Source organism: Dipodomys merriami, unplaced genomic scaffold, assembly GCF_024711535.1.
Source record: "Dipodomys merriami isolate MVZ:Mamm:240054 unplaced genomic scaffold, mDipMer1.0.p SCAF_795, whole genome shotgun sequence".
NCBI lineage: Eukaryota > Metazoa > Chordata > Mammalia > Rodentia > Heteromyidae > Dipodomys > Dipodomys merriami.
This window is the reverse complement of record NW_027206396.1, coordinates 356,347-382,443: the sequence shown is the minus strand read 5'-3', so window position 1 is coordinate 382,443 and position 26,097 is coordinate 356,347. Positions and strand designations below refer to the sequence as shown.

The 26,097-nt window shown below is 51.2% G+C and overlaps 1 protein-coding gene across 1 annotated transcript in view; it reads left to right on the top strand.

Moving 5' to 3' along the window:
• Nucleotides 1–26,097, top strand: part of LOC138818921 (uncharacterized) — a 240,775-nt gene that overhangs the window by 40,059 nt on the left and 174,619 nt on the right. The window contains exon 4 of the mRNA XM_070010035.1: nt 5,786–5,836. Coding sequence (XP_069866136.1) covers nt 5,786–5,836 — 51 coding nt within the window. The remainder of the gene's footprint in view (nt 1–5,785; nt 5,837–26,097) is intronic.

The following is a 26,097-nucleotide window of genomic DNA, read 5'->3' as shown; positions in this document are numbered from 1 at the left end:
ACAGTCTAAGAGTTATGAAAGGAAAGGTGGACATCTTCACCATAGACCTCACTCCTTACTAACTTCCTAGGTCTGGCATTCTCTTCTGGATTGTTTAATTTGAGATACGAGTGCCCAGAGCCAACACTTGCAAGGTCAGGACCTGTGCAGTTGCTCAAAGCCTCCCTCCCCTGCCTCAGTCTCCTCAAGTTATTTCTTATGACAGATTTATTTCCCTATCACCCTTTCATTCTATCAGCAGTATTGCTCAAGAGCCTCAAATATTTCCTCTTTCTTTATTGTACTAGAAATACAATAAAATAGAAAAGAATTGACCTTTAGCAAGGGCTTCCTAGCCTCCATTCTGTTGATAAGGAAGCCAAAGTTCATTGACATGTTCAAGGTCATACAAGAAGGCAGTTGGCTCAGGCCCAATCTGCAGCTTCCTTCCTCCTACTCTGTCAGGCTTTCCAGCCACAATGGGCCCACCATCCTTACCCCATAAAAATAGCCCAGCCCAGCACCTGGTCAGAAATCCAGTTATACTTGACCTCCTCTCCTGCTGTGCAAGGGTGCCCAGCCACTGGCTAGATCCAAGGCTAAGACTCAAATCTAAATAATTACCTCATGTCACTTCAAAAAAAATGGAGTCAATACATCTTTTAATGTTAGTGGGATCTGGACGTCAATCAGGTTCTGTTTTGGCTTTTGGATCATGGACCTAAGCACCAAGCACAAGGGGTGATAATTATTCAGTCCTGTCATGCGAGGTTGGCTAAGGGAGTAATTAGTAGGTGGTTCTGTCTTTTTAGCTGTAGAAGACATATGAATATGCATGTTCCTTTAAGGGAAACTGGTTTGTCTCCAGAAAAACATTTCTCTGCCTTCAGAAGGATGTGATCAAAACCCAGAAGGGGACAGTCTCCTGATGGTCTTTGGGTCAGCCTTGTGAGATGCTGGTACATTCCTGGACTCCTGGGAGCTGCCTATCCCTTCCGTCCCTTCATCCTGAACTTGATCTTGTTACAGAATGAGAGAGATCATCCATTCATTGGGGAGCAAGCACATTCCTGTTCTGGGTTCACAGACCATAGTGGTTGGTTAACAGATAGCGTTTAATACCTGTCTCGTTCTTTTCTTTTTTCTTTTTAGAATTGAGCACAGGATTTTTCAGAGCTCTCTACAGTAAAACCATTAAAAGAGATGGACAACTGAGAACAAAATCTAGTGGAGAGGGTGAAAGAAAAATTAGGAAAGAAGTCAAACCATATTTCCTTCCACTGATAGATAGACTATGATGTGAAGATCTTGTCCCCAAAAGGTCCAGTGTTAGTTACAGGAAAAGTATTTACAAGAGTTGACCTCATTTCCTCTTTCCTTCTCCTACACACTCACCTCTCTGCCTTTTTCCCCTTCCTGGTTCTTTGGGGAAATCAGATTTTATTTTAGGGTATTTTTAACATTCCTCCTTAAATGTCAGCTCTGTGGTCCTCTGTCTTGAGGCTTTGCTCTGTATCCTACCAACTTGTTATCATACAAGGTCCTCAACTGCTTCATTAGCCTGAAGGGTGAAGATCAAGCAAATGGGACCCCGAAGGGATGAACAGGAGCAGATTTGCAATCAAAGCCAGTCTCTGGAATGATTAAGTAATGTGGCTGAAGAAGACTTACTGGATAGCAGTGCCTCCAAACTAAAAGGCTTCTCTCAGCCCAGAGATAGGGGGAGGCCAGGATGGTGGAAGGGATGGGGTGGTGAGGAGAAGTAGAGAGTTGCATCCTTGAAATCATAGGCATGTCCTTTGCCTGGAAATTTCTGTTGTAATTGCTAAATCACAGTAAGGGGAGTAGAAATTGAATTTTGGACCAGGTCACCATTCTTCATTTGTCTGATGAGGTAGAAAGTTGGCATATGGAAGAACAAACTTCAGAGGGGGAGAAATTGGACAGAGGTGACGATTTTCTGCAGGACGTTATTATATACTATCTACATGGATGCTGAGTGGATGGGTTGCTTCTGTAAAGAAATGCAGAGCCCCTGTGGATGACTGGGGAAGGTGGGGGCGGTGGAGGGGGTACAGTGGGCAGTGTGAGGATGACAGCAGGCCTTGGGTGCCTTTCCCTGGATTGCTTGTCATCCTTCTGCATAATGTGCAGGAAGATATTTCTCTGCATAAGTATTCTTTCTGCTTTTTTCTTCATTTTTGAAGAGCTAAAATGAGTTTTGTTTACTGCGGACTTTATCACCTCAACATTTAGAATACTTATTCTGTGTGGGGGGGAATATCTTAGGACAGATTTTTAAGATTTAAATTAAAATTTTCATCTTTTAATTGATACATAAAACATCAAAATTGTATGTGTTTATGGGGTATAGGATGATGTCTCTATATGTATATACATAACATGATGTTTAAAGTAGGCTAGTTATATTTACCTTCTTATATTTTTCTTTCCTTTCCCTTTTCTTTTTCTCTTTCCTTGCCTTTTTTTTGTGCCAGTACTGTAGCTTGAACTCAGGGTCTTGTGCTGTTCCTTACCTTTCCTCATCCACTTAAGATTAGTGTTCTACTGCTTGAGCCATACCTCCATTTCTGGAGTTTTGGTGGTTAATTGGAGATGAGTCTCTCAGAGTGTTTGGCTTGAACTTTTATCCTCAGATATCAACCCCTGAGTAGCTGGGATTACAGATGTCAGCTACCAGCACCCAACTCATATTTATCATTTCTTTATGATAAAAAATACTCAGATCCTTTCTTCTATCTATTCTTGTGAAATATTCGCCCTACCATGCATTAGCACACAGGGACTTCTAGCTGTTATCCAAGTGTAACAGTACTTACTGATTGATCATTCTTCTTCTTCCCTTCAGCACTGCTGTCCCTGGCCTATGGGATCCACCATTCTATGCACACTTCCAAGAGATCAGTTGTTTTAGGTTCTACAGGTGAATGGGACCATGTACTATAGTCCTGTGCCTGCCTCATTCAGTTAACATAATGACCTCCAGTTCTATCTATGTTGTGTCACATGGCAGAATTTCATTCTTTGTTTGGGTGAATAGTATTCCATTGATATATAATGATGTATTTGGCCTTTCCTGTGTAGTAGTGCTTCTTCCTCTCTCTCTGGGAAGTGTTGTGTGTGGCCGGGAAGAGACTTCCTTGAATACTGCCTGCACTAAAAGCGTTTGATCTATGTTTTCTCCTCCTTCACATCTCTTCATTACACTCCTGGCCTGGTATATTACTGATTACTTTCTCTTTTATACTGATCACTTTTTCTTTTTGCTGACCCTTTCATGGTACAGATGCAATGATTACACGACAGTTTCTCTTACTTTATTGAATGTCCAGAAGATAGAACTTAGTCCTGTCTGTCTATAGCCTGATGTGGAGACTTTGCCATTTATTTACCAATGCTTATTGCATGTTGACTGGGTCATACAAGTTCACCATTCTCCATAGATATAACAATGGAGTGGGATAAACTATCAGCTCACAGAGGTGACATTCTGAGGTAGAGGGAAGATGGCTAATAAGCAAAATAAATAAGTAAAATCATATGCACAGAGTTGCATGTGTGGATATGTGTGCACGTGCACACACAGAGCACAATGCTTGGAGGACTAAATTAGCAAATGCACCCCTAGAAGGGACAAAGAGGCTGGGGTAAAATTAATTGAGAATGGCAGGTTCTGATGTAAAGCAGCTCTACAGAATGTCATTCTGGCCATGCTGTTCTGCATACAGAAGAGGGTGTGTGTGTGTGTGTGTGTGTGTGTGTGTGTGTGTGTGTGTGTGTGTGTGTGTGTGTGTGTGTGTGTGTGTGTGTGTGTGTGTGTGTGTGTGTGTGTGTGTGTGTGTGTGTGTGTGTGTGTGTGTGTGTGTAGTGTGTAGTGTGTGTATATGTGTGGCTCTTTGTAGGGTAGCAGAGATTGTATCCTCATTCTTGTTTACCACATTACAAGAATGATTTAGTTGCAAACATACAAGGCTACAGCATTGTACTTTTCTAATGGATGTTAGTTTGTGCTTAGTAATAAAGTTATTTTTCTCCCTGAGTATTTGCAGTGTGCCAGGCACTGCTTTGAACTTTTCTCCTCACATGGAGATGGGGAAGCCCCAGCTATACCAACTTTCCAAAGGGGAGGGCCAGGCCAGAGGCCGCTTCTGCTGCTTATGGCAGTGTTATGCAGCTAGAAGATGACAAGTGGTCCAACCCCAGTATCTCTGCTGTGATTCTGGTGTAGAATCTACAAAATCAGAACCACCTCCTTTTTCTCTTCTTCTTCTTTTTGGCAGTACTAGGATTGGAACTCAGGGGTCTTGTGCTAGCTAGGCAGCATGATACCACTGAACCATGACCCTAGTCTGGTTTTCACTGGTTATTTTTAGGCTAGGGTCCTGCTATTCCAAACAAAAACCTTCAGTTCAAGCTGTGAGTTCTCTGCTGGAAGACAGTGTCATTGCTGGTCACACTGACCATAAAGATGTGCAGGTCTGCCATCCCAGCTACGTCCTAGGGCTCTGGGCTTATAAAAAAAAAAAAAAAAAAAAGACCCTATGTTGGAAATGAGCAGTATAGAAAGGACCTGGCAGTGTAGCTCACATGGTAAAGCACCTGCTTAGCAAGCATGAACCCTGAGTACCTCCAATAAAGAAATAAAAATTACAACTTTATTGAGATATGTTCCAAGGCCGCCAGAATATACTTTTAAAGTGTACTTTACTTGCCGGGCGCTGGTGGCTCACACCTGTAATCCTAGCTACTCAGAACTTTACTTGCCGGGCGCTGGTGGCTCACACCTGTAATCCTAGCTACTCAGAAGGCTGAGATCTGAGGATCTTGGTTCAAAGCCAGGAACGTCCCTGAGACTCTTATCTCCAATAAACCACCAGAAAACCAGAAGTGGTGCTGTGGCTCAAGTGGTAGTCGCCTTGAGCTGAAAAGCTGAGAGACAGTGCCCAGACCCAGAGTTCAAGCCCCACAACCGACAAAAAATTAAAAAGTACTTTATTTTTTGTTTTTGTTTTTTTGTTTTTTGGTGGAAAAAGTATTTATGGAATTGTGCAACCAGAAACACAATTAATTTAAGAACATTATCATCATCCCATTATAAAAAAACAACAACTTGTACCCATTAGCAGTAGCTCACCATTTCTCCTTCTTATCAGTTTTTATGTATTTATTTGTCTTTTCTGGACATTTCCTGTATGTGGGTCCACACAACATGGGCTCTTTCATGTTTGGCTTTTTTTTACTGAGTGTAATACATTCAAGGGACATCTATACTATAGCACCCACCCATGCTTCTTGCTTTGCATTTCCTAGTGAACGGATGAACAGGCCTCATTTTGTATGGCCACTTATTCTTAGAGATGGGCATGGGTCTACTTGTAGATTGTTAATAAACAATGTTTCTGTACACATGTATATACATGTTCTTCATATGGCATATGTTTTCAGTTCTTTGGGCATGTTTTCAGTTCTCTTGGCTATAAACATAGGAATGGAATTTCTGGGTCCTATCCACTGAGTTTAGTGTTTAAATTGACTTCTTTTTACTTGTGGGATCTGCATCCTTACTTTTTGCAAGTGAAAATAAATTTACTTCCTTGGTGCTGAGTGTTGTCAACAGCTTGATATAACATGAACACATCTGGGGCCCAGGTTAAGATTCTGTAGCGAATCATGTAATCATAAGTATGTTTATTGTATAGAGTTGATGCTTGACTATATTTGTTTTGTTCTCTTCCTAGCTTCTTCTTACTCTAATATTCACCCATTTTTTTCTTTTCTTTTCCAGAATCGCAATGAAATAAAAAATGGCACTATCCTTCGATTAACCACATCTCCAGTAAGTTGATCTTAGTTGGTTATTTCATCTTAAGCTGCCTACCCTCTGGGTCTGCTGTATGTGCTTATAGAATGCTGTTTTTTTGAGAGTGACTGTACTCTAAAACAGAAAGTCCCTGGGATGTACTCATGGGCAGAGTTTAGTTTAATTGGAAGTCTCTCCAGTTTATTTCCCATGGCAGAGGAGGAAGGAACCACTGTGAACAGAGAGTGGATTGGGAATCATGGAATTGGAGTTTGGTGGCCATCTCAACAGCTCTTACATTACTGATGAATAACTTGGCTATGTAGATTTTTTTTATCATCTTCTCTGAGCAAATTCAGAGAAACAAAGCAAGCCAAACCAAAAACAGGCTGTTTCTTTATTTAAAGTCTATGGAGGGGGGGGGGAGAGAAAGGTGGGTGGGAGGAAGAGAAGGAGGGGGAAAGAGAAAGACAGAGACAAAGACAAAGACAGGTTGAATTTAAATATTTCCTAGTGTTGGTCAGTGATGATGAAAATTGATGAAAAAATGGATAAAAATTGATTTCAAATAGTAAATGTTGGGCCATTTAGGCTGTTTCATGGATGCTAATCAGAACTCATGCATATCTGCGCGTGAAAGCTGTTGAACAAGGTGCCTGTGCACTTGGCAGTGAATGGGTGGCATCCTGGTCTTTCTTGTTTCCTGGTCTAGTTGGGGTAGTAACATTAGCATATTTGAGCCATATTTTTCCACACTGCATTTCCTTGCCTTCCTAAAAAACACAAGCAGCACAAAATATACCAGGTATTACTATTTCCACCTGCACAGTTGAGGAAAACTATCTATCATTTCTAGTTGTCACTAAAGCCATGTGGTAGGCTAAAAATAAATTTCAAAATGGAGGAGAAAACATCTGGCTAGAATTAAACTGTGGGCAGTATAACTACCACAGATCCATCTTGTTGAAAATTACATTAGAGAAGTTTAAAAACTGCTAAGTATTTTGCTTTCATTTAAATTGGTCTATTAATTTTTTAATTTTTATTTGTACTGTAAGGCAATGTGCAGAGGAGTTAGAGTTACATGAGTCAGGCATTGATTACATTTCTTTTTGGACAGTGTTACCCCCTCCCTCATTTTTTCTGTTTTATTTTCCCCTCCTCCGCCCCCACCCCGATTCCCCACGTTCTATAGTTCATTTCCAACACAGTGTCTTGTGAATATCACTGCTGAGTTAGTTCACCCTCTATCCCAGCATTTCTGTGCTTCCCTTTCCCCTCACCAAAGCTGATAAACTTACGTACAAGACGTAAGTATTTTATCCTAAGACATCTCCAACCTAAACATAGGGATGGGCTCAGTAGACAGAATGACTGGGTTGCTGCAGCCATTGCCCGGTGCCAACTTCCCTGCTTCACAAAAATGATAGTTTGCTGTCCTTTTTCTGTGGTTGTACAGTGGGTTGAGTCATTTTTATCTGACTTCCTGGAATTAATGTGAATTAATACAAACTTGACCCTTGGAGGTGAGCATTTCATTTGTGCTTTGCATTCCTATTTATCCTGCTCAAAGTCCTTCATCTGCTTGCCAGGCAGGGAAGTGCACACCGTGTCTTTTGTTTCCTCTTAGAAAGGCTCAGCTTTTTCTCTTGGCCATCTCCAAGCCAAAGAAAGAATTGGTTCCCCTCACTGGGGATTCAGTCGCTCTTAGAAAGGAGGTTCAGTGTCAGGGAGGGGAGGGTGGTGTTTACAGCATCTCCAGGGTGGCATTATATTTTTTATTTTTTTACATTTGTTCATTTTTATTCACAACCTGTTTTTCAGTACAATTTTCCACCTGTTCCCATTTCCAGTCAGGTTATACAAGTGCTAAGTGGCAGAAATTTCTGGAATAACTACACCAAGAAGGAAAACAAAGCAAAGCTGTGAGATAAGTGGCATGTAGCAGGCCCCAGAGCAGCATTTTAACTCTGTGGAGATCTGTCATCTCAGAGCAGGGATTTTGGAAAATATCCTTCACATTCCCAGCTCTGTTAATGGAAAGATGGTAGAGATAGCAAGCAGGATGCCGCTACAAGACAAGACTGGCTTATGTTTCCAAACCTGGGGCAGTTGTGGACTTTGACCTGCAAGTGTGCAGGCCTTGGGTTACATGTCTGAGACAGCACACCAGACTCTGCATTTGAAACACTGCCTTGTGCTCTGTGGATGGACACAGAGTCTGGAATTGGGCATTATGTCACAACAAAATAATTGGGATCTGAAAATGTCATTAATTGCTAGATTACTTTCTGTAATTTTGTTTAAAATTGAAAATTGAATTGAGAATTAAAAAATATGGGTCACACATGGTAACTTGTGTGTGTGGGGTGGGGGGGGAGGGGTTCTTGGGGCTTGAATTCAAGGTCTGGGTGCTGTCCCTTAGCCTTTTCACTCAATGCTAGTTTTCTACCACTTGAGCCAGAGCTCCAAATCCAACTTTTTAGTGATTAATTGGAGGTAAGAGTCTCATGGACTTTCCTACCCAGGCTGGCTTTGAACTGAGATCATCTGATCCCAGTCACCTGCATAGCTGGGATGAAAGGCATGAACAGTTGGTACCTGGTTAATTCATTATTATTATTATTTTTGTGCTTACCTTGGGGCTTGACCTCAGGGCCTGGGTACTATCCTTAAACACTCTTTTGCTTAAGGCTAGTGCTCTACCACTTGCACCACAGTTTAGCTATTGGAGATGAGTCTCATGGATTTTCCTGACCAGGCTGGCTTAGAACTGTGATCTCTAGATCTCAGCCTTCTGAGTAGTGAGGATTACAGGTGTGAGCCACCTGTGCCCATAGACAATAAAAATGAATTAAAAGTGAATTTATCCATCCATTTTAAGAAAAGATTACTGGGAAGAACACAGAAGAAGGTCTTTTGCTACTTCAGGATTACAGGCATGGGCCACCAATGCTCAGCTGTGCTAATATTTAAAGTTCATGCACCTAGCAAGCTGAGTTCCCCCTCCTGGGAGATAAGACATTAGCATGCATACACCAGTACACACACACACACACACACACACACACACACACACACACACGCATACACCGGTACACACACACACACACACACACACACACACACACACACACACACAATCTTAGGTAACGTGGCCATGCTGAGTTGTGCTTCTATTCTGTGGAGGTGGTATTTCCATTTAAGCATTTTTTTCCCTTTTAAAGTATTTGTTTCCTTTTAAGTAAGTGTTTCTGTTGGTCGGTCTCCCATTGAAGTGGAATGAATTAGGTTTAAATTCTGTCTACCTAGCTTCCTCTTCGTTTATTGACATTTTTCTTAGCAAAAGTTCATTTGGAAAGGTACATATATAGAAGAGCCAACAAAATGTCCTTTGCACACTAGACCAGGCAGGACTTATTGTACCCCAGCTGGGAAGTCTAGGGAGTGATTCGGAGGGAGACAGAACTGGGGTTCTTCCAGTCTTCACACAGAGAGGGTACATTCAAAGTGATTTAGAAGCCAGGTTCTGGTGGCTCAAGCCTATCTATAATCCTAGCTACTCAGGAGGCTGAGATCTGAGGATCAAAGGTCACAGTTTGAAGCTAACCCTGGCAGGACAGTCCATGAGACTATCTCCCCCCTCCCCCCTTCGGTCCATTATGGGGCTAAAACTCTGGGCCTGGGTGCTGTCCCTGAGCTCTTTTTTTTTCCCCCCTCAAGGCTAGTGCTCTACCACTTTGAACCACAGCTCCATGTCCAGTTTTCTGGTGGTTAATTGGAGATAAGAGTCTTATGGACTTTCCTACCTGGATTGGCTTTGAAACCACCATTCTCAGATTTCAGTCTCCTGAGTAGCTAGGATTATAGGTGTGAGCCACCAGTGCCTGGCCTCCAGAAGTGGAGCTGTGACTCAAGTGGTATAGAACACGAGCTTTGAGCCAAAGCAGCTCAGGGATAGTGCCTGGACTCTGAGTTCATGCCCTAGGACTGGCACCAAAACAAGCACTACTACTATAACTATTATTATTATTATTATTATTATTATTCCTCCTGCTACTACTACTACTATTACTACTACTACTACTACTACTACTACTCCTCGGAGGGCAGATAAGGAGCCACCAGGGAGGTAAGGAATGAAGACAAGGGCAGATTGACAAGTCCCTTGGCTGCCAGGAAGCAGCAGCAGAGGAGTGGGGAGGTCCAGTTAAGGGGAGTGGTTGAGGAATGTGCTTCCTAGTAGACAGTGCCAACTGCTTGGCCACCTGGGAAACCACTGGAAGCCACAGAGTGGAACGCTCTTTGTTTGTTTCATGAGAGGACCTTGTGTGCCTTTTGATCTTTTTCAATAAACTTTAATAAATAAGAGTAGATAAACAGGGGGTCTAGGTACTGAAGGGAGATGATTAGTGATAACCAGGGCAGGTAGGGGTGTGGCAAGGGCTGCTCCAGGTGAAGGCTTCATTGTGGCGTGGTGTGAAGAGGCCTTTGGCTGCTTGTTTGTGGTGAAGGCATTGGTCATGCTGGCTTTGGTCTGGCCAGTGGCACTGGCGGAGCGCAGTCAGCAGATGTTAGCACAGCTGGGCTGGAGCTGGCCCCGCAGCTGCAAGAGGAGCAGAGCAGGTATAGAGCCCATGGTGGAGTCGGGACACAGCCCTGCCTGCTGCCTTGCAGACCGAGCTCTGCCCCCTGAGGCGGCCCAAGGTGGATGGAGGTCCCTAAGGCATCCAACAACGGATGGTTCTGGGTCTTTCCCAGATGTCGGGCCTCCTCTCCATACACACACACTGTGCTCCAGATCTGGCCCCCATATACAACACACTCTCCTGTGCCCTTGTACAAGCCTGAGTTGCATGTGACTGTGGGAGTGCACTTGCATGCGTGCACGCTCGCTCAGGCACCTGGGCTCATGGGTGTAAGTAGGACAGGCTATCCCTACCTTGGAAGGAACAGCTCCGGGGCCAGTGTCCCTCACCTGCAGCCTCTGCATCAGTAGGCTCCAGATGATGCAACCAGAAGGGGAGGTTGGGAGTTGGCATCTCCATAGGAGAGAACAATATATCCGGGTGAAGCCAGGCCTTGCCACCATGTGGTGGGGCAATGTAGTCAATGTGGTGCAGGTCTGAAAAGAGAGGAAGAATGGTCAGGAGGCCAGCAAGAAGCTTAAGGAGGGAAAGAAGGGAGGCAGGGAGGAAGACAAGGGCATGACAAGTGGCCACTGTTGAGGCTGGGTGTGGCCCCCTGGAAACGTTGGGCCCTAGCATCTCCCCAGACAGCACCAAGCCCCACGCCTTGCAGGGCTGCTGGCTGGGCAGTTAGTGAGTAAGTGTGCCACAAGGTTTGTAGGAGGAGAGGTGATGGTGAGGCCAGGATTGCCTCTGAGTCTAGAGAGAGGGTTCTGGGTCTGGGGAGTCCTCCCGCCTGCCCCTGGGGAAGGAGGACGAGGGCACAGTAGGTGACTCACAGGCCTTGGCTGGTCAGGGGGAACCACCACAGGGCTACGCAATGGCAGCGACAGCTGCATGCACGAGCACCCTGTGGTACAGCTCCCTATGGGCATCAGGAGCCCATCCTTCCGTCTACACGGACTGTGGCTGTGGAACCAGTTCCGGCTCAGCAAACCGAGGTAGGGGTGGCAGTCATCCACCAAGCACCTGGAGGAAACGGCAGTCAAAGAGGCCACAGCAGACTGAGGGTCCTGGCAGTTCTTGCTCCACACCCACCCTCCCAGCTGCCCGGGTGATTGCCTGGATGAGCTGTGGCTTGCCCGTGGCAGCCAGTGCCTTGCAGGATGAGGCTCACCTGGTCACAGGCAGGGCCTCTTGACTGGAGCACAGTGCCTCCCTTGGTCCCAAAGATCCCTGGCTGTGCAGAGGGGCCGGTGCCCGGTATTCAATGCCCTGCAAAGACGGTGTCATCATGCACATTTGCCATAGGTTGTACAAATCCTCTCTGCTCCAGACCGGCATAATGTTTTCAGCCTGGGGAGACCGCAGAGTTGTTTGGTTTTTCAAAGAAGCTATAATCAACCTGCTCGAGGCTTGGGGGTGGGCTAGAACTCAGAACAAACTCCCTGCCGTAGGAAGGCGTGGGAAAGGCAGGCATGTGTTCCCTCTCTCTGTCTCTATCTCTGTTTGTCTGTCTCTGTCGCTGTCTCTCTGTCTCAGTCTCTGTCTTTGTCTCGCTCTCTCTCTCTCTCTCTGTCTCTCTTTCTCTGTCTTTCGAACACATACACCCACACCCAGCACACACATGTTCTCCCACTCGCACACCACTAGTCTAGCTGGAATCCACACATACACACACACACACACACACACACACACACACACACACACACACACACTCACACCGGGAGCCTGCAGCTGTAAGTGAGCACTTTGAGTTTGCTTAAAGTGAGCCTCCAGCCTGATGATGAATGGTGAAAGCACACAGAAAGTGCAGAAGCTGTTAGGTCCCTGGCACAAGGGCTGAGAGGCAGTGGGTGAACCCAGGACCAGACAGGAGGGGAAATGTGACAATTGGGCCAAAGCCCAAGAGCTACATAGGTTCACATTTGGGCAGCGAGCCGCTTTCACGTGTGGTGAGTGTCAGAGTTGTGGGTAGGTGTGGTGTGGCTAGAGGGCATGGAGATGGGGGCCTGGATTACATTGGGTGCTGAACTGTTTGGCAGCAGTGTCCCTACCAAGGAAGTGCTGGGGCTGGAGGGTGACACATGACTCTGTCCAAGCCCAGCCCAGTGTGAGTGTGTTGTGTGGGTTGGATGTCCTTGGAGGAACCAACACGCATCAACACTCATCCACATGATTGACAAAGCCAGGGCCTGACAGTGATGCTGTATGTGATGGAGGTCCAGCTGCGGTTGTCCTGAATCATGTCCTGTATGCAGGTCTGCAAAGACAGGGATGGCCAGCAAGAAGCCAGCAAGAAGCATGAAGGTGAAAGTGGGAGGGAGAGAGGGACATGGTGTATGGCCAATGTTGGGGCTGTTTATGGCTGTTTATGGAAGCTTTAGGGACTAGGCACTTCCTGGACAGCAGCGGGCCCCATGGACCGGCAGGGCTGATGCCTGGCCAGTGAGTGTGCCAGTGTGTCCCAGGGCTTGCAGGAGGAGAGGTGATGGTGTGGCCAGAATTGCCTCCTAGAGAGAGGGTTCTGGGTCTGTGTAGACTGTCTGCCTGCCCCCAAAGGAGGAAGGATGAGGGGCCCAGTCCGGGACTCACCGGCTTTGGCTGGTCAGGGCTGATCAATGGCAGCAGCTGCATCAGAGACCATTCTCTGGGAGAGCTCCCGATGGGCATTTGCAGCCCACATTGGCATCCATCTGGCCTGGGGCTAAGGCTCAGCAGCACCCAGCCAGCCACCGAGCACCTGAGGAAAAGGCAAAGGGGCCACAGCACAGTGAAGGTCCTCCAGTGCTTGCTACACACCCACCCTCCCGCCTGCCCAGGAAAGAGTCTCGCTGAGCTGTGGCTTGCCCATGGCAGCCAGAGCCTTGCAGGATGATGCTCACCTGGTCACACTCACAGCCTCTAGCCTGGGGCACAGTGCTTCCATGGGGGCCAAGGAGCCGCGGCTCTGCAGAAGCCCAGGTGTTGGGTCCACAACCCCCTGGGAAGAAGTAATCCTCATTTGCCAGCTCCAAGAAGTTTCCTCCAGGCTCAGGACCAGCAGCCCGTTTTCAGTCTAGGGAGATACAGAATTGCTTGGATTTTCGAAAAAGACGGGAGAACCCCGCTGGAGGCTTGGGGGAGAGCTGGAGCTCAGAACAAACCCCACTGCCTTAGGAGGGCATGGGAAAAGCGGGCATGGGTTTTTTCTCTGTCCCTGTCCCTGTCCCTCCCTCTGTCTCTCTGTCTCTGTCTGTGTCTCTTTCTCTCTCTAACACATACATATACCTGCACACCAGCACACACATGCACTCCTGCTCCCATACACACAGGCTAACTCGAATACACACACACACACACACACACACACACAGGACACTGGGAGCCTGCAATAGTATGTGTGTCCTTTAAGTTGCTCGAAGCAAGCCTCCCACATGATGATGGGCAGGGAAAGCCTACCGACGGTGCAGAAGCTGTTAGGTCCCTGGCACAAGGGCTGAGAGGTGGTGGGTGAGCCCAGGAGTAGGCAGGAGGGGACATGTGGCAATGCAGCCAAAGCCCAAGAGCTGCCTAGGTGCACATGTGGGCAGCCAGCCGCTTTCTCGTGTGGTGAGTGTTAGAGTGGTTGGCAAGTGTGGCTAGGGGGCATGGAGCTGGATTACACTGGGTGATGGACTGTTTGGCAGTGGTTTGTCCCTGCCAAGGCAGTACAGGGTCTGCAGTGGGAGCTATTGCTTTGTGGGGCTGGCAGAGACAGCCCTGCATGACTTTGTCCAAGCGCGGCCCAGTGTGAGTGTGATGTGTGGGCTCGATGTCCTTGGAGGAATGGACACACATCCACACTCACCCGGGTGACTGACCAACGCCTGCGCCTGATGGTCCGGGTGTACGTGACGTTGGTCCAGCGGGTGTTGTCCTGGCCTAGGTCCCGTGAGGAGGCCTGCAAAGACAGGGGAGGCCACAGGGTCAGCAAGAAGCGTGAAGGTGAGGATGGGAGGGAGGGAGGGACGTGGTGTGTGGCCGCTGTTGGGGCTGTTTGTGGCTGGGTGGAAGTCTTAGGGACCCGGCCCTCCCTGGACAGCAGTGAGCCCCATGATCTTGCAGGGTTGATGGCTCTTAGGCACTGGCAGGAGCGGGGCAAATGAGAGGAGGGTGGGGACAGCTCAGGAATGTTTCCCTCCTAGACACCCGTGGCAAGGTGCCAAGAGAGAGGGCTCTGGTTCTGACAGGCCCCTGTGCGTTATCAGTCATCCCTGTGCAGACCCCATGGAGGCCCACTGCTGCCCAGGCCTGAGCACAGTCACACCCGGGCCTGGGCAGAAGAGGAAGGACTTGGAGTTGATCAGGGCACTCACGGTGTTAGTCGCAGGCTGGCTGTGGCGAACCTCCCCGGGGCTGAGCAGAGGAAGCGGCGCCTTGGTGGAAGAGAAGCTGTCAGAGCTGTGGCCCTGATAGTCTGGACCAGCCCATGAGCGGTGAACCTCCCCCGGACTGAGTGGAGGCAGTGGTTCATCCGTGGAATTGAGGCTATCAGAGCTGTGGCCCCAACTGTCTGGCCCGGCCCATGGGACAGCCATGTGGTCTCCACGGGGCAGGGCATCCTCTGGGCTCAGGGTACTCACAGTGGTGGGCTGGCCTCGCCGAACCTCTCCAGGACTGAGCAGCGGTGCCGCGGTCATGGGTAGCCCGACAGAGCCCAGGCCTGGTCCGTGACGATCGGCCCGTACGTGGGCCATGGGGCGTTCAGGGCCCGACACATCCCGTGGGCTGTGTGATACGCGTGAACGCCGCCTGCCAAATACTCTTGTTGGCGTGGCGTGTGATCTGGCCCACTGTCTCAGGCGCTGCGGAGCGCTCTGAGCACGAGGAGCCTCGTGGCCACGTTCGGGGTGGTGGCCACGTTCAGGGTGTCTCCCACGGCCTCTAAGCCATGGACAACAGCAGCTAAACATAGTCGCCTTCCCCTCTGTGCAAGAGAAGGCAAGAAGATGCCGTCTCCTCAGTCGAGGGCAACTGGGGTTCTGAGTTCTGTGGCTGTTGGTCGCCAAGGAAGTGAGGTCACGTGACATCACAGGCCCTCCCCCACCCCCCCACTCAGCGATGCCCAGTCCCCATTGACCTCACCAACCCATAGGCCCCACGCCCTCTGACCTCTTGACCCTTTACGGCCTTTTGCCTTCATGAGCACACAGTCACGGTGGGAGTCTGGGGGTTGAGGGGCGCGTGACCACCCTTCCCACCTGGCAGGCCGGTGTGCACCCAAGAGACCAAACAAGCTTTCCACTCCACATCTCCCTGGGAATCTGAAGGACCCTATACAAGGGGACATTGTGTTTCTACTCTAATTCTGATTTTTTTTTTGAGGGGGGTTCCTGTCGTGGGGCCTGATCTCTGGGCCTGGGCGCTGTCCCTCAGCTCTTCAGCTCAAGGCTAGCGCTCTACCACTTGAGCCACAGCGCCACTTCCGGCTTTTTTGCCTTTTTGGTTATGTGGTGCTGAGGAATTGAACCCAGGGCCTCATGTCCTTTGGATCAACGGGCTCTCCTTTTCTCTTTGCCCCTCATGGATCCCTGAACAAGACAGCTGCTGGTAGGCCTTTTGTGTGCTTCGGGCCCAAGGAATGGCGTTCCCAACATGTACCCTCCAGGGAAGTTCTCCCCACATTGGACCAGACAGCGGCTGGAGTAGGCCCTTCTTTGTGTGTGCACTCCTCTGCACTCCTGTCCTCTGAAAGTCCATGCCACCCTGGGAGGATTGCTAGGCTTTCTCTTTTGTCTGGTGAGTTCTGTTCTGCCTTTCAATTCCTGTTGGGACACAGAGACTTGTGACTTGAATCAGAGCCTATAAGAACTACTAAGAATACTAGATCTACTAGCAATACTACTATAACTATTATTATTATTATTATTATTATTATTCCTCCTGCTACTACTACTACTATTACTACTACTACTACTACTACTACTACTACTCCTCGGAGGGCAGATAAGGAGCCACCAGGGAGGTAAGGAATGAAGACAAGGGCAGATTGACAAGTCCCTTGGCTGCCAGGAAGCAGCAGCAGAGGAGTGGGGAGGTCCAGTTAAGGGGAGTGGTTGAGGAATGTGCTTCCTAGTAGACAGTGCCAACTGCTTGGCCACCTGGGAAACCACTGGAAGCCACAGAGTGGAACGCTCTTTGTTTGTTTCATGAGAGGACCTTGTGTGCCTTTTGATCTTTTTCAATAAACTTTAATAAATAAGAGTAGATAAACAGGGGGTCTAGGTACTGAAGGGAGATGATTAGTGATAACCAGGGCAGGTAGGGGTGTGGCAAGGGCTGCTCCAGGTGAAGGCTTCATTGTGGCGTGGTGTGAAGAGGCCTTTGGCTGCTTGTTTGTGGTGAAGGCATTGGTCATGCTGGCTTTGGTCTGGCCAGTGGCACTGGCGGAGCGCAGTCAGCAGATGTTAGCACAGCTGGGCTGGAGCTGGCCCCGCAGCTGCAAGAGGAGCAGAGCAGGTATAGAGCCCATGGTGGAGTCGGGACACAGCCCTGCCTGCTGCCTTGCAGACCGAGCTCTGCCCCCTGAGGCGGCCCAAGGTGGATGGAGGTCCCTAAGGCATCCAACAACGGATGGTTCTGGGTCTTTCCCAGATGTCGGGCCTCCTCTCCATACACACACACTGTGCTCCAGATCTGGCCCCCATATACAACACACTCTCCTGTGCCCTTGTACAAGCCTGAGTTGCATGTGACTGTGGGAGTGCACTTGCATGCGTGCACGCTCGCTCAGGCACCTGGGCTCATGGGTGTAAATAGGACAGGCTATCCCTACCTTGGAAGGAACAGCTCCGGGGCCAGTGTCCCTCACCTGCAGCCTCTGCATCAGTAGGCTCCAGATGATGCAACCAGAAGGGGAGGTTGGGAGTTGGCATCTCCATAGGAGAGAACAATATATCCGGGTGAAGCCAGGCCTTGCCACCATGTGGTGGGGCAATGTAGTCAATGTGGTGCAGGTCTGAAAAGAGAGGAAGAATGGTCAGGAGGCCAGCAAGAAGCTTAAGGAGGGAAAGAAGGGAGGCAGGGAGGAAGACAAGGGCATGACAAGTGGCCACTGTTGAGGCTGGGTGTGGCCCCCTGGAAACGTTGGGCCCTAGCATCTCCCCAGACAGCACCAAGCCCCACGCCTTGCAGGGCTGCTGGCTGGGCAGTTAGTGAGTAAGTGTGCCACAAGGTTTGTAGGAGGAGAGGTGATGGTGAGGCCAGGATTGCCTCCGAGTCTAGAAAGAGGGTTCTGGGTCTGGGGAGTCCTCCCGCCTGCCCCTGGGGAAGGAGGACGAGGGCACAGTAGGTGACTCACAGGCCTTGGCTGGTCAGGGCGAACCACCACAGGGCTACGCAATGGCAGCGACAGCTGCATGCACGAGCACCCTGTGGTACAGCTCCCTATGGGCATCAGGAGCCCATCCTTCCGTCTACACGGACTGTGGCTGTGGAACCAGTTCCGGCTCAGCAAACCGAGGTAGGGGTGGCAGTCATCCACCAAGCACCTGGAGGAAACGGCAGTCAAAGAGGCCACAGCAGACTGAGGGTCCTGGCAGTTCTTGCTCCACACCCACCCTCCCAGCTGCCTGGGTGATTGCCTGGATGAGCTGTGGCTTGCCCGTGGCAGCCAGTGCCTTGCAGGATGAGGCTCACCTGGTCACAGGCAGGGCCTCTTGACTGGAGCACAGTGCCTCCCTTGGTCCCAAAGATCCCTGGCTGTGCAGAGGGGCCGGTGCCCGGTATTCAATGCCCTGCAAAGACGGTGTCATCATGCACATTTGCCATAGGTTGTACAAATCCTCTCTGCTCCAGACCGGCATAATGTTTTCAGCCTGGGGAGACCGCAGAGTTGTTTGGTTTTTCAAAGAAGCTATAATCAACCTGCTCGAGGCTTGGGGGTGGGCTAGAACTCAGAACAAACTCCCTGCCGTAGGAAGGCGTGGGAAAGGCAGGCATGTGTTCCCTCTCTCTGTCTCTATCTCTGTTTGTCTGTCTCTGTCGCTGTCTCTCTGTCTCAGTCTCTGTCTTTGTCTCGCTCTCTCTCTCTCTCTCTGTCTCTCTTTCTCTGTCTTTCGAACACATACACCCACACCCAGCACACACATGTTCTCCCACTCGCACACCACTAGTCTAGCTGGAATCCACACATACACACACACACACACACACACACACACACACACACACACACACACACTCACACCGGGAGCCTGCAGCTGTAAGTGAGCACTTTGAGTTTGCTTAAAGTGAGCCTCCAGCCTGATGATGAATGGTGAAAGCACACAGAAAGTGCAGAAGCTGTTAGGTCCCTGGCACAAGGGCTGAGAGGCAGTGGGTGAACCCAGGACCAGACAGGAGGGGAAATGTGACAATTGGGCCAAAGCCCAAGAGCTACATAGGTTCACATTTGGGCAGCGAGCCGCTTTCACGTGTGGTGAGTGTCAGAGTTGTGGGTAGGTGTGGTGTGGCTAGAGGGCATGGAGATGGGGGCCTGGATTACATTGGGTGCTGAACTGTTTGGCAGCAGTGTCCCTACCAAGGAAGTGCTGGGGCTGGAGGGTGACACATGACTCTGTCCAAGCCCAGCCCAGTGTGAGTGTGTTGTGTGGGTTGGATGTCCTTGGAGGAACCAACACGCATCAACACTCATCCACATGATTGACAAAGCCAGGGCCTGACAGTGATGCTGTATGTGATGGAGGTCCAGCTGCGGTTGTCCTGAATCATGTCCTGTATGCAGGTCTGCAAAGACAGGGATGGCCAGCAAGAAGCCAGCAAGAAGCATGAAGGTGAAAGTGGGAGGGAGAGAGGGACATGGTGTATGGCCAATGTTGGGGCTGTTTATGGCTGTTTATGGAAGCTTTAGGGACTAGGCACTTCCTGGACAGCAGCGGGCCCCATGGACCGGCAGGGCTGATGCCTGGCCAGTGAGTGTGCCAGTGTGTCCCAGGGCTTGCAGGAGGAGAGGTGATGGTGTGGCCAGAATTGCCTCCTAGAGAGAGGGTTCTGGGTCTGTGTAGACTGTCTGCCTGCCCCCAAAGGAGGAAGGATGAGGGGCCCAGTCCGGGACTCACCGGCTTTGGCTGGTCAGGGCTGATCAATGGCAGCAGCTGCATCAGAGACCATTCTCTGGGAGAGCTCCCGATGGGCATTTGCAGCCCACATTGGCATCCATCTGGCCTGGGGCTAAGGCTCAGCAGCACCCAGCCAGCCACCGAGCACCTGAGGAAAAGGCAAAGGGGCCACAGCACAGTGAAGGTCCTCCAGTGCTTGCTACACACCCACCCTCCCGCCTGCCCAGGAAAGAGTCTCGCTGAGCTGTGGCTTGCCCATGGCAGCCAGAGCCTTGCAGGATGATGCTCACCTGGTCACACTCACAGCCTCTAGCCTGGGGCACAGTGCTTCCATGGGGGCCAAGGAGCCGCGGCTCTGCAGAAGCCCAGGTGTTGGGTCCACAACCCCCTGGGAAGAAGTAATCCTCATTTGCCAGCTCCAAGAAGTTTCCTCCAGGCTCAGGACCAGCAGCCCGTTTTCAGTCTAGGGAGATACAGAATTGCTTGGATTTTCGAAAAAGACGGGAGAACCCCGCTGGAGGCTTGGGGGAGAGCTGGAGCTCAGAACAAACCCCACTGCCTTAGGAGGGCATGGGAAAAGCGGGCATGGGTTTTTTCTCTGTCCCTGTCCCTGTCCCTCCCTCTGTCTCTCTGTCTCTGTCTGTGTCTCTTTCTCTCTCTAACACATACATATACCTGCACACCAGCACACACATGCACTCCTGCTCCCATACACACAGGCTAACTCGAATACACACACACACACACACACACACACACACACAGGACACTGGGAGCCTGCAATAGTATGTGTGTCCTTTAAGTTGCACGAAGCAAGCCTCCCACATGATGATGGGCAGGGAAAGCCTACCGACGGTGCAGAAGCTGTTAGGTCCCTGGCACAAGGGCTGAGAGGTGGTGGGTGAGCCCAGGAGTAGGCAGGAGGGGACATGTGGCAATGCAGCCAAAGCCCAAGAGCTGCCTAGGTGCACATGTGGGCAGCCAGCCGCTTTCTCGTGTGGTGAGTGTTAGAGTGGTTGGCAAGTGTGGCTAGGGGGCATGGAGCTGGATTACACTGGGTGATGGACTGTTTGGCAGTGGTTTGTCCCTGCCAAGGCAGTACAGGGTCTGCAGTGGGAGCTATTGCTTTGTGGGGCTGGCAGAGACAGCCCTGCATGACTTTGTCCAAGCGCGGCCCAGTGTGAGTGTGATGTGTGGGCTCGATGTCCTTGGAGGAATGGACACACATCCACACTCACCCGGGTGACTGACCAACGCCTGCGCCTGATGGTCCGGGTGTACGTGACGTTGGTCCAGCGGGTGTTGTCCTGGCCTAGGTCCCGTGAGGAGGCCTGCAAAGACAGGGGAGGCCACAGGGTCAGCAAGAAGCGTGAAGGTGAGGATGGGAGGGAGGGAGGGACGTGGTGTGTGGCCGCTGTTGGGGCTGTTTGTGGCTGGGTGGAAGTCTTAGGGACCCGGCCCTCCCTGGACAGCAGTGAGCCCCATGATCTTGCAGGGTTGATGGCTCTTAGGCACTGGCAGGAGCGGGGCAAATGAGAGGAGGGTGGGGACAGCTCAGGAATGTTTCCCTCCTAGACACCCGTGGCAAGGTGCCAAGAGAGAGGGCTCTGGTTCTGACAGGCCCCTGTGCGTTATCAGTCATCCCTGTGCAGACCCCATGGAGGCCCACTGCTGCCCAGGCCTGAGCACAGTCACACCCGGGCCTGGGCAGAAGAGGAAGGACTTGGAGTTGATCAGGGCACTCACGGTGTTAGTCGCAGGCTGGCTGTGGCGAACCTCCCCGGGGCTGAGCAGAGGAAGCGGCGCCTTGGTGGAAGAGAAGCTGTCAGAGCTGTGGCCCTGATAGTCTGGACCAGCCCATGAGCGGTGAACCTCCCCCGGACTGAGTGGAGGCAGTGGTTCATCCGTGGAATTGAGGCTATCAGAGCTGTGGCCCCAACTGTCTGGCCCGGCCCATGGGACAGCCATGTGGTCTCCACGGGGCAGGGCATCCTCTGGGCTCAGGGTACTCACAGTGGTGGGCTGGCCTCGCCGAACCTCTCCAGGACTGAGCAGCGGTGCCGCGGTCATGGGTAGCCCGACAGAGCCCAGGCCTGGTCCGTGACGATCGGCCCGTACGTGGGCCATGGGGCGTTCAGGGCCCGACACATCCCGTGGGCTGTGTGATACGCGTGAACGCCGCCTGCCAAATACTCTTGTTGGCGTGGCTTGTGATCTGGCCCACTGTCTCAGGCGCTGCGGAGCGCTCTGAGCACAAGGAGCCTCGTGGCCACGTTCGGGGTGGTGGCCACGTTCAGGGTGTCTCCCACGGCCTCTAAGCCATGGACAACAGCAGCTAAACATAGTCGCCTTTCCCTCTGTGCAAGAGAAGGCAAGAAGATGCCGTCTCCTCAGTCGAGGGCAACTGGGGTTCTGAGTTCTGTGGCTGTTGGTCACCAAGGAAGTGAGGTCACGTGACATCACAGGCCCTCCCCCACCCCCCCACTCAGCGATGCCCAGTCCCCATTGACCTCACCAACCCATAGGCCCCACGCCCTCTGACCTCTTGACCCTTTACGGCCTTTTGCCTTCATGAGCACACAGTCACGGTGGGAGTCTGGGGGTTGAGGGGCGCGTGACCACCCTTCCCACCTGGCAGGCCGGTGTGCACCCAGGAGACCAAACAAGCTTTCCACTCCACATTTCCCTGGGAATCTGAAGGACCCTATACAAGGGGACATTGTGTTTCTACTCTAATTCTGATTTTTTTTTTTGAGGGGGGTTCCTGTCGTGGGGCCTGATCTCTGGGCCTGGGCGCTGTCCCTCAGCTCTTCAGCTCAAGGCTAGCGCTCTACCACTTGAGCCACAGCGCCACTTCCGGCTTTTTTGCCTTTTTGGTTATGTGGTGCTGAGGAATTGAACCCAGGGCCTCATGTCCTTTGGATCAACGGGCTCTCCTTTTCTCTTTGCCCCTCATGGATCCCTGAACAAGACAGCTGCTGGTAGGCCTTTTGTGTGCTTCGGGCCCAAGGAATGGCGTTCCCAACATGTACCCTCCAGGGAAGTTCTCCCCACATTGGACCAGACAGCGGCTGGAGTAGGCCCTTCTTTGTGTGTGCACTCCTCTGCACTCCTGTCCTCTGAAAGTCCATGCCACCCTGGGAGGATTGCTAGGCTTTCTCTTTTGTCTGGTGAGTTCTGTTCTGCCTTTCAATTCCTGTTGGGACACAGAGACTTGTGACTTGAATCAGAGCCTATAAGAACTACTAAGAATACTAGATCTACTAGCAATACTACTATAACTATTATTATTATTATTATTATTATTATTCCTCCTGCTACTACTACTACTATTACTACTACTACTACTACTACTACTACTACTCCTCGGAGGGCAGATAAGGAGCCACCAGGGAGGTAAGGAATGAAGACAAGGGCAGATTGACAAGTCCCTTGGCTGCCAGGAAGCAGCAGCAGAGGAGTGGGGAGGTCCAGTTAAGGGGAGTGGTTGAGGAATGTGCTTCCTAGTAGACAGTGCCAACTGCTTGGCCACCTGGGAAACCACTGGAAGCCACAGAGTGGAACGCTCTTTGTTTGTTTCATGAGAGGACCTTGTGTGCCTTTTGATCTTTTTCAATAAACTTTAATAAATAAGAGTAGATAAACAGGGGGTCTAGGTACTGAAGGGAGATGATTAGTGATAACCAGGGCAGGTAGGGGTGTGGCAAGGGCTGCTCCAGGTGAAGGCTTCATTGTGGCGTGGTGTGAAGAGGCCTTTGGCTGCTTGTTTGTGGTGAAGGCATTGGTCATGCTGGCTTTGGTCTGGCCAGTGGCACTGGCGGAGCGCAGTCAGCAGATGTTAGCACAGCTGGGCTGGAGCTGGCCCCGCAGCTGCAAGAGGAGCAGAGCAGGTATAGAGCCCATGGTGGAGTCGGGACACAGCCCTGCCTGCTGCCTTGCAGACCGAGCTCTGCCCCCTGAGGCGGCCCAAGGTGGATGGAGGTCCCTAAGGCATCCAACAACGGATGGTTCTGGGTCTTTCCCAGATGTCGGGCCTCCTCTCCATACACACACACTGTGCTCCAGATCTGGCCCCCATATACAACACACTCTCCTGTGCCCTTGTACAAGCCTGAGTTGCATGTGACTGTGGGAGTGCACTTGCATGCGTGCACGCTCGCTCAGGCACCTGGGCTCATGGGTGTAAGTAGGACAGGCTATCCCTACCTTGGAAGGAACAGCTCCGGGGCCAGTGTCCCTCACCTGCAGCCTCTGCATCAGTAGGCTCCAGATGATGCAACCAGAAGGGGAGGTTGGGAGTTGGCATCTCCATAGGAGATCCGGGTGAAGCCAGGCCTTGCCACCATGTGGTGGGGCAATGTAGTCAATGTGGTGCAGGTCTGAAAAGAGAGGAAGAATGGTCAGGAGGCCAGCAAGAAGCTTAAGGAGGGAAAGAAGGGAGGCAGGGAGGAAGACAAGGGCATGACAAGTGGCCACTGTTGAGGCTGGGTGTGGCCCCCTGGAAACGTTGGGCCCTAGCATCTCCCCAGACAGCACCAAGCCCCACGCCTTGCAGGGCTGCTGGCTGGGCAGTTAGTGAGTAAGTGTGCCACAAGGTTTGTAGGAGGAGAGGTGATGGTGAGGCCAGGATTGCCTCCGAGTCTAGAAAGAGGGTTCTGGGTCTGGGGAGTCCTCCCGCCTGCCCCTGGGGAAGGAGGACGAGGGCACAGTAGGTGACTCACAGGCCTTGGCTGGTCAGGGCGAACCACCACAGGGCTACGCAATGGCAGCGACAGCTGCATGCACGAGCACCCTGTGGTACAGCTCCCTATGGGCATCAGGAGCCCATCCTTCCGTCTACACGGACTGTGGCTGTGGAACCAGTTCCGGCTCAGCAAACCGAGGTAGGGGTGGCAGTCATCCACCAAGCACCTGGAGGAAACGGCAGTCAAAGAGGCCACAGCAGACTGAGGGTCCTGGCAGTTCTTGCTCCACACCCACCCTCCCAGCTGCCCGGGTGATTGCCTGGATGAGCTGTGGCTTGCCCGTGGCAGCCAGTGCCTTGCAGGATGAGGCTCACCTGGTCACAGGCAGGGCCTCTTGACTGGAGCACAGTGCCTCCCTTGGTCCCAAAGATCCCTGGCTGTGCAGAGGGGCCGGTGCCCGGTATTCAATGCCCTGCAAAGACGGTGTCATCATGCACATTTGCCATAGGTTGTACAAATCCTCTCTGCTCCAGACCGGCATAATGTTTTCAGCCTGGGGAGACCGCAGAGTTGTTTGGTTTTTCAAAGAAGCTATAATCAACCTGCTCGAGGCTTGGGGGTGGGCTAGAACTCAGAACAAACTCCCTGCCGTAGGAAGGCGTGGGAAAGGCAGGCATGTGTTCCCTCTCTCTGTCTCTATCTCTGTTTGTCTGTCTCTGTCGCTGTCTCTCTGTCTCAGTCTCTGTCTTTGTCTCGCTCTCTCTCTCTCTCTCTGTCTCTCTTTCTCTGTCTTTCGAACACATACACCCACACCCAGCACACACATGTTCTCCCACTCGCACACCACTAGTCTAGCTGGAATCCACACATACACACACACACACACACACACACACACACACACACACACACACACACACTCACACCGGGAGCCTGCAGCTGTAAGTGAGCACTTTGAGTTTGCTTAAAGTGAGCCTCCAGCCTGATGATGAATGGTGAAAGCACACAGAAAGTGCAGAAGCTGTTAGGTCCCTGGCACAAGGGCTGAGAGGCAGTGGGTGAACCCAGGACCAGACAGGAGGGGAAATGTGACAATTGGGCCAAAGCCCAAGAGCTACATAGGTTCACATTTGGGCAGCGAGCCGCTTTCACGTGTGGTGAGTGTCAGAGTTGTGGGTAGGTGTGGTGTGGCTAGAGGGCATGGAGATGGGGGCCTGGATTACATTGGGTGCTGAACTGTTTGGCAGCAGTGTCCCTACCAAGGAAGTGCTGGGGCTGGAGGGTGACACATGACTCTGTCCAAGCCCAGCCCAGTGTGAGTGTGTTGTGTGGGTTGGATGTCCTTGGAGGAACCAACACGCATCAACACTCATCCACATGATTGACAAAGCCAGGGCCTGACAGTGATGCTGTATGTGATGGAGGTCCAGCTGCGGTTGTCCTGAATCATGTCCTGTATGCAGGTCTGCAAAGACAGGGATGGCCAGCAAGAAGCCAGCAAGAAGCATGAAGGTGAAAGTGGGAGGGAGAGAGGGACATGGTGTATGGCCAATGTTGGGGCTGTTTATGGCTGTTTATGGAAGCTTTAGGGACTAGGCACTTCCTGGACAGCAGCGGGCCCCATGGACCGGCAGGGCTGATGCCTGGCCAGTGAGTGTGCCAGTGTGTCCCAGGGCTTGCAGGAGGAGAGGTGATGGTGTGGCCAGAATTGCCTCCTAGAGAGAGGGTTCTGGGTCTGTGTAGACTGTCTGCCTGCCCCCAAAGGAGGAAGGATGAGGGGCCCAGTCCGGGACTCACCGGCTTTGGCTGGTCAGGGCTGATCAATGGCAGCAGCTGCATCAGAGACCATTCTCTGGGAGAGCTCCCGATGGGCATTTGCAGCCCACATTGGCATCCATCTG